The sequence below is a fragment of the Notamacropus eugenii genome, chromosome 3 (assembly GCF_028372415.1).
Source record: "Notamacropus eugenii isolate mMacEug1 chromosome 3, mMacEug1.pri_v2, whole genome shotgun sequence".
Taxonomy (NCBI): domain Eukaryota; kingdom Metazoa; phylum Chordata; class Mammalia; order Diprotodontia; family Macropodidae; genus Notamacropus; species Notamacropus eugenii.
In genome coordinates, this window is record NC_092874.1 from 209,592,077 (window position 1) to 209,610,409 (window position 18,333).

Genomic DNA, 18,333 nt, shown 5'->3' on the forward strand with positions numbered 1-18,333 from the left:
GATGGAAGTGACTACTGAAAACTGAAAACAAATTAATTATTTAAAAAAATAAATTAAAAATAATTGCAGCTTATGTGCTAAAAAATATTTGAGAAGATAAGGAGAAAGAGAAATTCTATTAAGAACTTGATAAGGCCTTGCAAATGAAATCAACAAATACTTTAACATTCTAGTGACTTCACTGCAAAAGTAAGCATTACAGAAGGCAAAAATTGTTGAAAAACATAGTTAAGGAGTAAGAAATGAAAGAAGCCAAAGGTGTGTAGACTATGGACTTAGAAAGGGAGAGAGAGAAGAGGGAGGAGAAAGCTCACTGGCCTCAAGACAGGAGAATCTACTGGAGGTCCAGCCTCTGACACAGATTGACTCTGAGACCCTGGACAAGTAACATAACCTCTCAAATATCCCAGATAACTCTTACGGACTAAGGTGCAGATTAGATACTGGTCTGCTTTGGCAGAGGGAGTTTGCTCACCAAGACTGCCCTACAGCAAACAAACCACAGATCTGATCCAAAAATAAAATAGGGAGAACATTTGTCAACATATCCAATTAAGCAATCACACAAAAGATACTCAAGAATTTAAACAGAATACAACAGATTAAAAAAAAAAGGAAAAGACTTAAAAATATTTTTTAATAAAAAACTTTTTCTACCATCAAGAACAGTTTGGTTTCTAACATCCAAGTCCCTTGTAATATCTCAGACAGTAAGAAGTAGAAATGGTACTAAATCAAATAAAGGTGAAAAGAACAGTTGGTCAAGACCAAGTATGCACGAAGGAAGACCATGTTGGAAGTAACACAATTTTGAGGGATTAACTGAACTCAACATATCAGGAAAGAGAATAGGATAAAAAGGCTTACAGAGAATCTTAGACCTTACTATTAGCAAAAAAGAAAAATATTAACAAATAACTTATATGCTTTCCCATTTCTACAATGCTTTTATGAGAACGATGTCCATATGCATCAAAGGTATCCTTAATGATTATTTAATGGGAAAAGGTATTCACAAATGATATTCTAAGTCACATCACATCTTAAGAGTCAAAAGACTGACTGAAAGTTATAGAGAATAAAGGATATATATTGTTTGATGACTAAAAATAAACATTTGATTCATTAGAGCACAATAACACCTTAAAGATACGTTCTATACAAATGTCAAAAATCATAAAGATTTCTTAAAAGATGTAACAAGAGATCACTTTGTTTGAAGTCTGAAAATTGATCAAGTAAGGCCTTTATAAAAAAAAAAAGGAAGCCAAAGAAATTTCCATCATAGTGAATGCCCAGAACAGAGTCCAAATTCTTCCACATGACTCCCCACAGATGGTAAGGTCCTTCAGATATTCTTGTTTGTGGATGGCATTATACTGATTCTATTAATTGCCAAAACATTACAAAGCCTCCTAAAATATCTATAATCTCTCAAAACCACTTAGACAAGAAAAACCAAGTGAATGAAGAATGTCTATTTTATAGATTATGACATGCAGGTGGATGACAAGCCATAGAGATAGCCCGTCAGTACATATATGCTGGGCTCAAAATTGAATAGAAAGAGAAAGTTAGCTTGAGTTGCCTTTGGAAAATTGTCCAATGCTTTTAATGAATGAACCCTAAGCTTCTCCCAGAAACAAAGTCCTATAATTTTAACACCCTTTATTCTAGTTATGCTGTATTTCAGCAAGTCATGAAATACCACCATTGTCAAGTTATGGCATAAAATGGGTGGAAGTAAGCCAGAATACATTACTATTCAAGTCTCATAAGAGAAGTACTATAAAGGATATCACCAGAAAGATGTACAACTGGAAAAGAAGCAGTGCCAATCCATACAATTTCCACTGGTATCTAAATGTGGAGCAGTGGAGAGTCAGCTGGCATCAAAGTCAAGAAGAACTGTATTCAAGTTTGCCTCTAATACACTGCAGGTTTGCTGACCCAGACAGAACGTTTCAGTCCTTTACCAATGAAACAATAGATACAATTCCTAATCCTATCCCTAACTAGCTCAGGTAACATTATATACTAAAAGGTGCAAATTCAGAGTAATAGGAATTATAAGAGTAAGTTAGGGTTATATGTGGTATTAAGGAAAACTGTTGACAATGATCTTATAAAAATGGATCTCTTATTATCTATACAACCTGACAGGCCTTTTCATGCTACCAGATCATGCTGTTTATGTTTTGGTGTTTATATTCTATATCCCCAACTAGACTATAAAATTCCATGAGGAACTTTTATCATCAAGACATAATAGCGTTATGCTCTCAGATGTTCAATAAACTTGTGCTGTTGATGATGAATATAATCTTCCCAAGGATTTACATACTTCATTTAAACAGAGCAACATGGCAAACTCTAACCCAAAAGAATGAATGTATGATGCTACTATTTACTGTATGAATAACAGGTCAATAGCGAAGATATTTTAACATTGCAGACCTTCTTGAAAAATTTAATATTTATCTTCCTCCATCCAGAATGTTTTTCCTCTTAAAGTCAAGAAAAAGTAAGCATATGTAGGAGGTTAATAATCATAATATCTCGTATTTATATGTCACTTGCTACATTGCCAGGCACTCTAAGTGCTTTATAATTGTAAGAATCTAAAATTTGATCCTCCTAACAACCCTGGAAGGTAGGTGCTACTATTATCCTCATTTTACAGTTGAGGAAACTGAATGAAACAGAGGCTAAGTAACTTGCCCAGGGTCACCCATGTAGTATGTGTCCGAGGAAAAGTCAGATCTCAGATTTTCTTATTAAGGTAGACCTGCACAACCTGGCAGTCGGTATGAGCCAAAATTAAAACAGGCTAAACTTCTTCAGGCAGCAGATAGGTTTTAGTGGCTCACTTTCCAGGTAAAGGTATAATTAATGATTAAACTATTTTGCAAATAAGTCACATTAAAAGAAGGGCAATTACAATTATCAATTATACTTATTAAGATTTTTATTTATCATGAAATCACATTAATGTTAAAAAATTTACTTTGCTAAGTAAGTGGTACAAGTTTAATACCTTTTTCAGGTTTTCTTACTGTATACATTTAGTTAATGGGACATATTGTATTTCTTGTCAGCAATCAGTTTATCATACTCTGGAATTATGTTTGAAATTGATTTCTTCAGAAAACTGCAAATTAATCTTAATAGCGGCCTCATTTTTGAGTTACCTTTCTTGAAAAACTGTTGCTCCCTACTGAGATTTTTCAACAATTTGGATGCTTTGTTTTTTGCTTACATCAGGATGTACTGATTCTAAATGGTGACAAAGATCATATTCTTACAAAATGGCTATTATTTCTCAGTAAACAAGGCTCTTGTGAAAGTAAAGAATTATCTATTTGTCCATTTCGGATTAAACATTCTATGTTCTGATTCGATCTTCCATTTCTTTTTAATCACTCATTTTACAAAGTCACCCAAAAACTTTTAATGTTAGAACCAAAAAAATCTCCACAGCAACTGCTCAGATACAGAGAAATACTGAACTGAATGTGTGACCCTGGAGAGAGCACCAGACACTCATGTAACCTGGAGGGTAGCCGCACAGCAAGGGAGGAAAAGAAGTCCTCACATTGTTGCTACTCGTTGCATAGTGGACATCAGCTGCACTGGAGCATGGCATGGCTATACTCACTTTGTCCCTGTTCAATGCTAGGAACAACCAAAAACAAATGGAAAAGATACAACTCTCATTCTTCTCAGACTAGAGACAGACTGATGATGGTTGGTTGCCCTGGGCCACGTGACAAACAGGAGAGAGTGCACAATGTTACATGACAGGCAAAATAGTGACTAGGGGAAGGCAGGTTATGTGGCACACACACAAAACAATGGTTACATCTTTGCATTCTTTTAAATCCTCTACATTTTTTGTGGGCTGCCCAAAATCCTTTAGCAGGCCTGTATTAAGGTTAACCATTAAGTTCCATCATATTCCATCAAATCAAGACTTTTGGGGAGGGAGTGGCTGGAAGGGGAGTGGAAAAGCTCACTGAATGGAAAGAACACTGGGATTAGAAGCTGAGTTCTAGTCTGAATTCTGCCACTTATTAAAAATCTTCCATCTATTCTGTTGTACCTAATTATCCACATGTTGCTTCCTCATTAGGACATAAGCTCATGAGGGAAGGGGATTGTTTTTACCTTTCTTTGTATTTCCATGACTTAGCACAGTAACTGATGCATAATAAAGTCTTAATAAATAATGTAGAATATGATAATAATAAAGTAAAATTCTTAATAAGCACTTACTGATAGTACCTTTAAATGCTCTGTATCTCAGTTTTTTCTAAGGCCCCTCCCAGCTCTAGGAATTTAAGAAAATAAGATTTAAAATACAACTACTTACTAGACGCCAAGGCTTCTGCCTCAGTGGAAGGAACTTTGTAGATTTTCCCTCCCTTGTAGACAAAACTTCCTTCAGTTACTTTGAAGTCCAGATATCGGGTGACTTCTGTATAAAGCAGCATCTTAACCAACTGACCTATAAAAAGATTAGTATCATAAAATTTTAACACTTATTTGAACATGGTTAATAAAGAGATCTGACCAAAAGTTAAAGATTATAAACATTATTTCCTCCTTCCTACTAAAATAATTAATACTATAAAGCTGCTACTACAGAAGCAACAGCACAAAATCTTACCTGCAACATGTCTTGCAATAGTCAAGCACTTACAGAAAATCCATCTTTACCTTACGTCTTTCAGTGAGTCAAGTCAACAAACATTTAATAAGTGACTATCATGTGCCATATACTGCACCAAGTTAGAGATACAAAAAAAACAAAGAGGCAAAAGTCCCTGGTCACAAATAAGCTATAATCAGGATAAATTTAAAAATATTCCAACAGAGTGAAGGTACTAGAACTAAAGGGGATCAAGAAAGTCTTCCTGAAAAAGGTCAGATATTAATTGGGAGCTGAAGAAAATCAGGGAGGCAGAGATGAGAAGGGGGCACATTTCAGAACAAATCAAGAATGGCAAAGTAAAAAAACTGTATCAAGCAATAGATTACTTACTACTAAAGTAGAAAATCAAAATCAGATGATGACTATATTAGAGAGAGAAACAAATTCTAAGAGGTACTCTCTGGAAAAGTTACTACAGTATCACACGTTTTTGATCAAAACCACTTTACAAGCAGAACGAGGCATAATTATTATTAAACTTTAAAGTTAGGCTTTCTGTGTTTAATTAGCAATTTATTAAATTAAAAAATCCCAACCTTAATTCATTAGTTCCATGCTACCTATGACACCATATTTACTTTTTTTTGCATTTAAGCACCTCTATGCATCTAGGCACCTCTATGACTAAGGCAAACTCTTCCCAGTTATTTTTATCTGGTTATTTTCTGGCTACTTCTTCCTCTATTAACTTTCTTTACAAAGTCATACATAATTTAATGATTTTTGCCAGGGCATTTTTCCTCCTTCACTTTCATTCTTTAAAATCACTTGACAAGATCAACAAGTCTCCAGGGAAAGTCTCCCTGGTCCTCCTGATACGCACTTTGTCCCAACCCAAAAACCTTTAACATCAATACAGTATCTTTGACCATAGTTGAGAAAAACAAATCCCTTTCTTTCAACAACAAGGATGTACCCTGTCACCTCTCTGACTGCCAAGATTCAACCCTCAATTGGTAGCACAGTTGAAACACCACCTGTGCCGGAAAGTCCACAAACTCCTTCAGTTTCCTACTTAAGAGTTTCAGATTCTCTAGAGAGTCTTCAGGTTTCTGGAAAGGTGTAATGCATCCTGACGCAAAATCATTAGTTAGACAAATCCGAGGTTAATGATCACATCCCAGATTCTTCCTCCAAGAAAGAAGCTTCATATCTCTCAACGGGATGACACCAATAATTATGAAATCTTCTATGTGGACCCAAGATCTAGCAATCTGAATTCTTTGGCACTCATGAATTGTTTTTCTTGGAATTTTTTTTTTCAATCACTGCACAATTGCTACCTATTACTCAGAAGGGTTCAGATTTATTTTCTAAGTTTCTCATAACTGTATTACTCAGAAATATAGGAAATTCATCTGTTCTACAAAGTGACTATATGTACAACTTGTAGATCAGTCCTTTTAGTCTATATTAAATAATCATTTAAATAATTTACATTTAAATATAACAGTCTACATTTAAATAACCATTGTTTCTAGATGCATTACTGACTGTAAATCTTTTTTTTACCAGTTTACTCTAACACTAAGCACACACAGGGTTAAATAAATTAATATTTATTACATTTCACACTTGTATAGTGGGGAAAAAAGTATCCCAAATAAATGACTTGAGTTAAGAAAATTTATGCAAGTGATTGTTTTTAAAGGAAGCATTTAGGTTTCTGAATTATCTTTCATAACTTCACTTAAATTCACAAGCTTATTCTATTTGGTGAAAACTCAAATCAATAATTATATTAAAACTAATAACTTCTAGGTCCTCAAGTAATACATTAGTATGTAAGGCAGAGATGCACTTTTTTTCTCCTGAAATACATGTGGGCTAGAAACTAAACAATCATTAATTTACCTTTATGATAATTCAAAAGTACCACTATCAAGTCTGTTATGAATGCTTGCCATTATACCATAAGGCTTTACTGTTATTATGTGAAAATATTATCTTCTGATCCTACAAAAGTCATCAATTTAATATTCAAATCTTGATGATCTGTACACAATATGCCACAACATATTACTGCAAAAGAAACACCATGATTTTGGACCACAGCACCTCTATATACATGTAAAAGCCATATAGATATCAATATTATCTTTAAATATCTATTGCTGATTAGAGTAGAATGAACAGTTAATTGCTACTTACATTTCCCAGTGTTAGTCAATATCAGAAGTTTTTTTCCTACTTCTAAACTGGATGTAAGATACTCAGAAAAAATTAAAATCACTGGTATTCCTTACCATTTGCCATAAGGAATTTGGGGATTAGGTCCACATTCCAGTCTCTTCCCCTTCCCATTGAGGCTGGTGGTGCTCCTGGTATATTAAACCTCTTGTATAACTAAAAAGAAAATTATACATATTTATGTGCACATTTATTTTTCTTTAAATTGCAATACAGATCTCAATGTGAAGTTAGATTTGAAGAAAGATAAATTTATCAGTTTCTGTATCATTTATACCACTACTCTAAATATAGTAACTGAAGTCGCACTAAAATACAGTTCTTAAAAGTCTATATCATCTGTGATACCTTAACAGGTCAGACTAATAAGAAGGCCCAAGACGAGATCCATTAAAGTATCTCCTTTATTATGAAAAAGTTCCAGGGTCTATTTAAATCTATTTCGCTGGCTAGTCATTTCAGTAGCAAGAACACAGGACTACTGATAAAGAAGTAAAGAAAAAAATATTGCCAGCAGTCTGCATATACAGTATTACCTTCAGGAACACGCTTTGTTATTTGCAAAAACAATCTAAAACGCATTTTTTCCCTGAGCAACTTAATAAGACCAATTTTTGCTTCAGGTTAGCGGTTAGAGACATTGAAAGGAAGATTTAATTTCTTCAGGTATCAAAATAGCTGAAAGTTTCCAAGAATATAATTAATATTATATTCAAGATTATAAATGCAATTATTATAACACAGAAGGGTACATTATTTCTTATTCTGGAAAAGGGAACCTAATTCACTTAATTTTTCATACTGTTCAGCTTTATCAAACTCATAGGCAGGAAACTAAACAAAATTCTATATAGTTTTCCAAAGCATGACTACATTTAAAAAATTTCTAAAAAGAAAATTTAATGTTGAATTGGATGTTTTCTTCAAAATTTTTATGTGAAAGATGTTCCAAAAGTTCTTATTCACAATCTATTCACTGTAAAAAGGCCAGTCATAACAAATCAGTTACAAATGGTAGCAAAGATCACAAAATTTCTATTATTAAAATCCAAATAAGAAGTTTGTTAAAAATCCTTATACAAACAACAAGACAACCTTGGGAGCACGTTGAACATACGTTCAAGCGACATATACAAATCAAGTCACTTAACCTTGCTCAGCACCCAACGATTATTTGAGAAACACTTGCTATTTTCTGCATAGTTGGAGAAAATTTCCATACCAGAACTTCCTTATGTCAATGAAATCATAGGCCATACGATAGCAAAAAAGTGCATGCTACAAGCAGCCTATTACAGCGTAAGCTTTTCAGTACTGAACTTTTGTTCAGAACGACAAAATGTACATTAACTGCTATATAAATGTAACCTCCATGTAAATACCAACATCATGAAGAGATCATCTTAAACACCTAATTGATGAGATTTGATAACAGAAAAATGAAGAATTAGCTACAACTTACATCTTCCAGTGGCGTAATGGATGCACTTTCACCTCCATAATAGGAGTTTCTATCCATGTGAAGGACCTTCTTTCCATTAACTGACATGATCCCAGAAAGTATACATTCCTGTATGGAGAGAATATATATTTCAAAAGGTAGAAAGGTGTACAGCAAGTGCTAATAAGCAAAAATTCCCAGCTCTGTAACACTTCTTCACTGACAAATTCTTTATAATTAGGATGACATTTTTTACATAGAAAAAAATGGAGGTAGTTTAGAGACAAATAATCATTTTAACTAAATCAAGGTTTTAAATGGAATTTGTGGGATAAAGTTATAGGATGGCAAGGAAAGAAGAACTGTATTCTTAGGAATAAAATCAGGAAGAGTAATAAGGAAAATATAGGCAAGTCAGTCAAACATTCATATGCATGTGGGCTAGGAGTTTTCTAACTATAGTATTGCGGCTTTAAAATTAAGAATTTTTTTTTTAACCCACAAAGAAATGTTATTTTTTTTTTTGATAAACAAAAATCTTCCTCACCCTCAGATCATCACTTTCCCCAAATGAGGAAAATAAACAAAACCCCAGTTGTAAATACATATAGTGAAGTAAAATAAATTCCTGCTTTGGCTGTGTCCAAAAATAAATCTCAATCTGCATTCTGAATCCATTATCTCTTCAATAGAAGGTAGGCAGCATGTTTCATCATGACTCCTGGCCATTCCACTGATCCAAATTCCTAAATCTTTCAAAGTTGTCTCATTGTCACTATATTAAATAATTTTCCTGGTTTTGTTCACTCCACTCTACATCAATTCATGTGAGTTTTTCCAGGTTTCTCTAAAACCATTCCCTTCATCTTATTTACAGCAAAATAGTATTCCATCATATTTATATACCATACCTTGTCCAGCCATTCCCCAATGGGACCCCCCTCAGTTTAAAATTCTTTGTCAACAAAAAAAGCTGTTATATTCTTATACATCCTTAAGAGCTTATTTCGCTTAAGGCATTCCTACCCTCCTTTTATTGCCCCTTCTTCCTTTTCCTTCCTTCTCTTTTGTTTCCTTGTTGAGTAAGAATCTTTTATACGTAACTGTTTTTCCTTCCTTCCACCATTTTAGATGAGTGAGATTCAACTTACCAACCGCTCTCTCCACTTTCTTTTCTGTATAGACTTCTACTTGTGTACCCCAATTGTGTGAGATAATTTTCCCTTTTCTTTCTCTCCCCTTATCCTCACAGGATATTCCTCCTGCCCTCCCTTTCCACTCTTATTAATTTACATGTTTTACTTTTTTTTTGTTTTTTAACTACTGTTTAAAAGTCTTCTATTTCAGTAATGTCCATTTTGCCCTTGTAGGATTAAACTGAAGAGTTTTAAGGTTAAGTTATTCTTGTTTATAAGCCTGTATCTTTTAACTTCTGTAATACCATATTCCAAGTTCTTTACTCCTCTATGGTGGCTAAATCAAGCACGGTCCTGACTGTGGTTCCTTGATACTTGAACTCTTTATGGCTACTTTTAGTATTTTTATTTTGACTTAGAACTCTGAGTGTTTCTGGATGTTTTCAGGTCACTCTCTTTTGATACTGTCTTGAATATCCTTGTCACCACAGTGGCTTTTAATAGTGGGACTCTTTTTATATTTGTCCCATTCCCTACTTGCTGAATTCTAAATTTTAGGAGTAGGCTCTTCAATCATCTGAAAGAAACATCTGGGCTTGGTCATACTGATGCTTTCTTGAGGTAATGAAGGATGTTATTCTGGGATTATAGGGACAGCTCAGGCTTGGATCTTACAACCCGAGTTTGAGTCTGAGCAACCCAACTGTGAGCTAAACCTCTGGCTGAATTACCAGTAGGTTGTTGCTATCACTATCAGCCAGCCTCGAAAGCTCTGCTGGTTAAGATGGAGAACTGCAGGATCCCCTTTGCCCTGGGATTCCTGTCCAAATTAGTATACTGTAGTGTTCAGAATGGGATTCCACTCTATTCCTATAGTCAGAAATACACAGCTGCTGCTTGTCTCTGACCTTTATTTCCTACTCAGTAAACAGTGTAAGGGCTATTATCACTCTTCACACTGAATACTCTCTAGGCATAAGTCCCCTTATCAGTCAGCCTTCAAGTTGTGACCCAGAACTGAATAGTAAGCTGTCCATTGGCATCTATTCCAGAATACTGCATAACATGGGGCTCCGCTTGGCTAGATTTGGTACTACTAGTCTTCCCTTTCATTTTCTTTTTCATCAATTCCTTTGATATTCTTGATCTTTTGTTCCTCCAAATTAAATGTTTTTATTTTTCTAGCTCCATAAAGGAATATTTTGATAGTCTGATTGCTATGACATTAAATAAGTAAATTAACTTAGAAAGCATCATCATTTTTATTATATTGGCTCAGCCTGCCTACAACCAATTTCTCCAATTATTTAAACCTGCCATTACTTGAAGAACATTAACTTTGAACCCCAATTAAGCAAAATGCTATTTCCCCCAACAGAATTCTGTTCTTATTGTTAATAGACCAATATTACAAAAAACTCTGTATTTGCAATCTTAGGTCCAGGCCCTTTAAACATCTGGAAGCAGCAGTCTTGGCTGCGGCTTTCTTGAGGTATTGAATACTGAGTTATTCTGGTATCTCAGAGATAGTGCAGGGCTCAGTCCTACAAGCTCTCAGTGCTCTGAAAGAAGTTTAATAAGGGGCGAAGGCTACATCAGAAATTCGCGGAAATTTTTTTTCTCTTTTGTTATATAAATACATAATATCCTTAATTTTGCCTCTTGGCCTATAAGCCTAAAATATTTACTATCTGGCCCCTTGCATTAAGGAATGGCCATCATTCTTAAATGTTTTAAACAGTTCCTCATGTATCTTGGAGGTCAAACCTTTATCAGGGGAACTTGTAAAGCTACCCCCTCTTTCTCTACTTTAAATTTCTGCTCCCTTTCTAGTTTTAACTGTATTGATTTTGTTTGTAGAAAAACTTAATTTTATGTAATCAAAACTGTTCATATTATCTTCTGTGATCTCTCTATTTTTTTGTCTCATCATAAACTCTTCTCCTATTCATAGTTGAGAAAGGCATTTTCTCCCTTATTCCTCTACTTTGTTTATGACAGGATGTTACATTTTGAGAAAATGTAGCCATTTGGAGCTTATAAAATGTGGTTTCTACCAATTTCTGTCAGCCAGCTTTCCAGTTTTCCCAGTAGTTTTGGCCAATATTAAGTCCTAACCCCAGTAGTTAAGACCCGTGAGTTTATTAAACACTGTGTTAATACATTCATCTGCTTGTATATGAATACCAAATCTATTCTAAATAAACTTTCTCTTTTTAACCATGACCAAACAGTAAGGGGTGGCTAGGCGGCACAGTAGATAGGGTTCTTGAAGTTGTGAAGAGTTGAGTTCAAATGTGACCTCAGACACCTGGGCAAGTCACTTAACTCTATTTGCCTCACCTCATCTGTAAAATGAGCCAGAGAAGAAAATGGTAAACCATTCCAGTATCTTTGCAAGAAAACCCCAAATTGGGTCATGAAAAGTCAGACAACTAAAATGACTGAATACCACCACCAAATAGTTTTGATGATTACTGCTTTAGATTGAGATAGTTTTGAGATGTTATTGCTGGGCCCCATTCCTTTCTTCTCCCCCCCCCCCCCCGCCCCATTACTTCCTTTGAGAATCTTGCCAGAATTCTACATTTCTAATACTGCTTAACCAGCTATCACAGAATCATGCAATATTACAACTAGAATGAATCTTAGACCAACTTAAGCCTCTCCCTTTAAAGAAAACGAATGATGAGTCTCAGAGAGGGGAAAGTGACTTGTCTAAGGTCACACAGCTGGACTGTCACAGAACTGTAACAGAGTAAGTCAGGTTTTCCAAGTCCAATGTTTATTCCATTGGGTCCATTTGAGTAGACACTGCTTTCACCATAGAGGCAATGGTATTTAAAATATTTTGCCTTTTGTCAAAACATGGTGAATTAGAGGGAGGAAATCTAAATATTCCTTTTTTAAAATTTTTAAAATTTATTTATTTTCAGTTTTCAACAATCGCTTCAATAAATTTTAAATTTTCTCCCCCTCTTTCCCCGAGACTAGACATTCTTAAAGATATAAAGTAAAACTTTTCCATAGCTGAAATCATATATGCAAGCAGAAATTCTAGTTAACACCATAAACCAGTTTAAAATGGATCATGGTGTCAATGATTTAAAGCTAGAAGTGGCATAAATTAAGTACTATCATCTTTTGTAAATGTAATATAACCATTACCAATTCAAAATGAATTTTAAAATACTTAATACATCTTATTCAATTCAATAAATATTGAGCGAATCCTCATTATTTACAAAACATTAAGAGATATGAAGATGAACAATTTAAGGGCCCAAACAGCCATCTTCCCAGAAGGTGCCAGTATGTGTCAGGGCTCTATTTTTGGAAGAAAAATTCACATTTATATTTTAAGTGCTCAAGTGTCACACAGCCTCTATTAACAGATACAGCATTTCACACGCCATTCAAACTAAAATGGGTCCACAGGAACATATACCCTTAAAAAAAAAAATCACAGCAGACTGACACTTCAAATAATCAGAACAGTAAGGATTAAATTTTTTTTTAAAGGGATGTTTACTAATGGTAGATAAAACGCAAGATTTAGAGTCAAAGAACCTGGATTCAAAATCTAGTTTTGCTGCTTACTGCCATTGTGACCTGTGACTTTTTCCTTATCTATAAAAAAACTAAATGAATTCTAATATCCTTTCCACTTGTAAATCTTCCTGCAAATCTTAAAGTGCTATATTAATGCTAGCCATTATTATTACCATTATTTATGCATTAAATTACTGAATAAGTTACTACTATGATGTTCGCAATAAATGTGAAAAGAGCTAGTGGAAAATCTAGAAGGTGAAGAATATTCATTTCTAAATACTATACAACTAGCTCTGTGTGTAAGCCATGGAATAAAGGAAATCATTGATTCAACAGTAAAGACATGCAAATAATATCTAAGTACATAATTTATCTACATTAAAAAAGTTCTAAAATTGTATTATCTTTTATAATAGCATAAAATTAAAATTTGCTATCATCCAACAAGAAATATTACACAGAAAAAGGAGTATTAACACCAAAATGTTATTCCAAATAAATTTTCCCTGTATTTAACCTTCAGTCCCTCTATCAATTACATTTGTTTTTTAATGGCATAGCTTCAGCATTTTATTAATGACTCCTACCTGATAAGTGAAATATAAATTAACACATGCCAAAAAACATTGGTTTAGATCAGGCCTACACAACCTGCCACCCATCAAAGGATTTCAGGTAGCCAGAAAAATAACGTAGAGGAAAATATCCTCTACATTTTCATGGGCTGCTTAAAATCCTTTGGTTGATGGCAGGTTGTGCAAGCCTGGTTTAGATGCTAACAAATAGTATCCATTTTCAATTTCCATAACTGGAGCACATCCACAAAGAACTGACCAGAATGACAACATATACTAAAAAGTCAAACCAAAATTATAGAACTATTTTCAGTAACCAAGCTATGACCTCAACCATTTAGCACTTCATGTTTTCTTCCATAAATGGGACTAACCTACCCAAAATCGTTTACAATGTGGAAAAGGCAAATTCTCATCTTTAGGAGGAAACATAAAAGTTAATGTTTTAATAGCCCACAGAATAACTTCAACACATTTTAGTAAGATTCAGAACCCTAAAGAAAATATACTTGGCCACATGTTAAGAGGAGATAAGATGGTATGTTTTATTGCAAAGAACAGTCACCGACAATCAGAACTAGATTCTAGTCTTGTTTCTGATACTTGCTTGATATGTGTGATTCTGGGCAATTCACTAACTTCTCTAGGCCTCTATTACACACATTTAGAAAAATGAGACTGGATCATATCATCTCTAAGTCTCATTTCTAGCTCTAAAATTCTAAAAATAGTCTTCTCAATTTTCTACTGCTATCAAAGCCCACATTTACAACATAACAAAGATACAACTTATTTGAACCATTGCTAAACCATCAGAATTTTTTAAAAAGGTGATAAGAATTACTTTCCATGATCAGTAATGAAATGTGATGGTCTAAGGTACCTTTTAGTGATTAAATTGTTGTACAGGCCTAGGGAAACAAAAGGGAACTCTAATGATATAACAGCAATACAGTAAATTTCCTTCCAACCTACAGTGAAACAAAATTAATGGCATTCTATAGTACTTAATCTGCCAACTACAAAAGGTTGACTAATAAAACAATAGAAACTGCATTTGACTTATTAATAATGTTAAAATAATGTTAAAAATGACCAAACAAGGGACCTCATAAGTCGCGTAAGTCTAACACCTACCCAAATCATAAATCCAGCTTTATAACATTCCAACATCTCCAATGACAGGAATATAAAGATAGAGATGGGAAGTGGACTTGTGATTTCACTGGTAAAGGTTAACTTCTTTCTAGGTGAGGAAATTTCCTCTACCAATGCAGGCTGGCACTGTCTCTGAACTTACAGCCTAAAAGAGCTGCCTAGAGCCCTGAGAGGCTGAGTTACTTGCCAGGGGTCACACAGCCATTCAGTGTGAAAGGCAGAAGCCAGGTCTTCTTGACTTTGAAGAATGCTCTCTCTCCATTTCACCATGCTATGAGAATAGCAAAGCATTCTAATTTTAGGTAACTTTCATCATTAGGATTTTTATGTTTAGGACTAAGCAGAACAAGCCTAATGTCTTTTATCTATATGAATATCTTTAAATATTTAAAGATTTCTAACACATATAAGCCCTAAATCTTTTCTTCAGACTAAACACTCCCAACCTAGAGCCTTTCACAGCCTGACTCCAACCTACTTTTCCAGTCTTATAATACATTGCTCTCCTTCAAACACACTATGGTTAAACCTGATTATCTTGATATTCTTCAAACAAGACACCCCATTTTGGTGCCATGAACAAGCTTTCCTCCATGCCTAGATTGTACTTTCCTCATCTCTAGTTCTTAGAATTCTGAGTTTTGTTCAAAGCTCTGCTCAAATATCACCTTCAATGTCTTTCCCCAATTCCCCTAGCTCCTAACATCTAGCACAGGGGTGGGGAACCTACAACCTTGAAGCCACATGTGAAACCTTGAAGCCCTCAAGTATGGCCTTTTGACAGAATCCAAACTTCAGATTCAAGTCAAAGGGCTGTAGTTGAGGATCTAGACTTGGATCCAAAGGGCCACACTTGAGGACTAAGAGGGCCACATGTGGCTCCCAGGCTGCAGGTTGCCACCCCTGCGCTAGCACTTCCCTAAATTACCTTCTATTTATTTTGCATGACCTTATATATGTGTGTTGTACCTATTATCTCCTCCTATAAAATGTAAGGGGCAGCTAAATGAGGCATAGCTGACAGTCAAGAAAACTCATTTCCTGAGTTCAAATATGGCCTCAGACACTTATTGGCTGTGTGACCCTGGGCAAGTCACTTAACCCTGTTTCCTTCAGTTTCCTCATTTGTGTAATGAGCTGGAAAAGGAAATGACAAACCATTCCATTATCTTTGCCAAGAAAACCCCAAATGGGGGTCACAAAAAGTTAGACACAACTAAAAATGACTGAACAACAATAAAATGTAAACTCCTTGAAGTGAGCACAATATATTTAATTTTTATCTTTGTAGTTCCAGACTCTTAATACAAAAGATGCATCTCAGGCATTTTCATATTCCTATTTGAAGATCATATTAACCCTGTGAGGTAAAAATTACAGGTATAATTTTTACAGTTTACAGAGAACACTGGAACTCAGTGAACTGCTTGATGGTGACACAACTTGTAAATGTCAGTCAGGATTCAAAACCAAATCTCTCCTGACTCCAAATCCAAAGCATTTTCCAAATCTAATTACCCTCACACTAAAAGTAAATGACTTTAGTCTGGCATGTTTTTTGATGAACCCATGCTGACTCTTGCCTACCCTTTTAAGTGAAAAACACTGAAAATCCACAACCACAGAGCAAAATAAAGGTTTGTGCAAGAAACTAAGTCCAAAATGATGGACTTAGTACTATGCACTTGCTACCTGATCTAACCCACCACAACTGTGTACAAGTTTGCTTTCTTTAAAGGTCTGGTCGTTTCCCAATATACCACACAGAGATTCAACTCAATCTCTAAAATTCAAAAATCATTAAAAAGATTTTTCCGATAAATAATTTCATAATTGGTACCCCTTTTTTCAATCCCCATGATAGCTACAGTTTGCAACTTTAGTTTGTCTGATCCACTGTGATGGAGAGGAATACAAATACAAAAAATCAATATAAATATTAAAGTGATAGACTGAAAAACAATACATTAATTTTTAGTAACTATTTTGTAAATGGTTAACCAATCAAATGAAAACTGAAAATTGTCCTTTTAACATCAATCAAAAGTGATTAATACTGGTATATGAGTATGTCTTCTAGAGGATACCCGAAAACCAAAATACATTCAAATATTGCTTACTGATTATAAAACAAAAGCGAGGTTCAAATCAATTCCACTCTGTCCTCCAACACTGCTTTTCTTATGAATACTAATTTGTTCATCCAGTCAACAAATATTTATTTAGCTTAAAATAAACTGTAAAATGATATGTAACAGAGAGAATTTATTTACTTTTTCTGTATTTTTTTTTTTTTTGCTGAGTTAAGTTACCCCAAAGTATGAACAATTAGGAAATTCAATAAAATAGGCCAAGGTCACAGAAAAGCCTTTTATTGATATCTTTCTATTGTAGCATTCATGGGATCCTAATTATCCAACTTAAAATGTTTTTAAAAAGAGCCATAATCTTTTGAGAAAAATATGCAATAATGGGAATGCTAAAATATGAAGTATATTCAACTCTGGTGGGAAAAAAGACAACATAGGAGTCCTTAAAGGACGTACCTAAAAGCACATTTTTGTCCCCTTCCTCCACACAAACCATTTAAATTAGGCAAAGCCATTCATGGAGTAAAGAAAGCACTCACATAGACATATACTGATTTTTCTTCTAAGTCCCCTAAGAAGCTGTCATGGGGTTATCTGTGCCTTTTACTATTCATTAACCCACATCTTAGTAGAAAAGAGAAAAGACCAAATAGAAGAAAACGAGAAAAAAAAAATCAACAGCAAGTCTTTCTCATTTCTCGCCTGTAAACGTGCAGTAAGAAAGGCATCCCCAAAACACCAGAGTGAGAAGGGGGGCAACTAGATTCTGCCAAACCCCACAAACTCGGCGCAGCATTTTGGCCCCCATTAGACCTTTTCAGAATTCGCTGACCATCGCTTCTCACATCATGCAGTGCCCTTTGCCTGCTCACTGCTGCAGGGGAGTGAATTTTAGTCACTGAAGGAACCATTTCCACCCTGCCTCCCGTCCGGAGAGGTCATCAACCCAAAGGGGGAAAAAGTCACAAGAGGCTTGGAATTCAGTTTAGTTACAATTATTCGAGTCTCCTCTCCTTTGCAGGAAGCAGGCCGTTTAATTCCAGACCTCTTCCTCCGCTTCACTGATTTAAACCATTTCCTGGACCCTCCTACAAAAGGGGCAGGGGAGGCTGCCACGAGGACGTGGGGACACGGTCACTTATGCTCCTCTGAGCGTCCTCGTCCCCAACTGCCGAAAACCTTAAGTGTCCGGGGCAGCCTTTCCCAAAAGCTCATCATCTGAAGGAAAAAGCTGCCAGATCCAAGAGCTCCGCGATCACAGGACAAGCAGCCCCCTCCAGGGGTCCTTCAATACGGAAGGACAGAGACGCCAATCAAACCGTAGCTCCGGGTACGTGTGCGCGTGTCGGATCCAACGGCGCCGACACGGCCAAATAAATAAAAGCAGGAAGCTGGAGGAAGCGGGCGTTAGAAGGCGCGGCGGGGGCCGCGGTCCGCGGGCCCGAGCCGCACCACGCGCGCTCCCGACAGGGGA

General features: G+C 35.3%; 1 protein-coding gene across 2 annotated transcripts in view; it reads right to left on the reverse strand.

The window, feature by feature from the left end:
- Positions 1–18,333, reverse strand: part of GDI2 (GDP dissociation inhibitor 2) — a 36,640-nt gene that overhangs the window by 17,782 nt on the left and 525 nt on the right. Inside the window, exons 1-4 of one of the 2 annotated variants that reach the window (XM_072654228.1) lie at positions 17,673–18,302; positions 8,367–8,474; positions 6,961–7,060; positions 4,373–4,507 (exon numbers count right to left, since the gene is read on the reverse strand). In XM_072654228.1, coding sequence (XP_072510329.1) covers positions 4,373–4,507; positions 6,961–7,060; positions 8,367–8,453 — 322 coding nt within the window. In that variant the 5' untranslated portion in view covers positions 8,454–8,474; positions 17,673–18,302. Of the gene's footprint in view, positions 1–4,372; positions 4,508–6,960; positions 7,061–8,366; positions 8,475–17,672; positions 18,303–18,333 lie in introns of those variants that run through there. The other variant, XM_072654227.1, reaches the window with a different exon arrangement.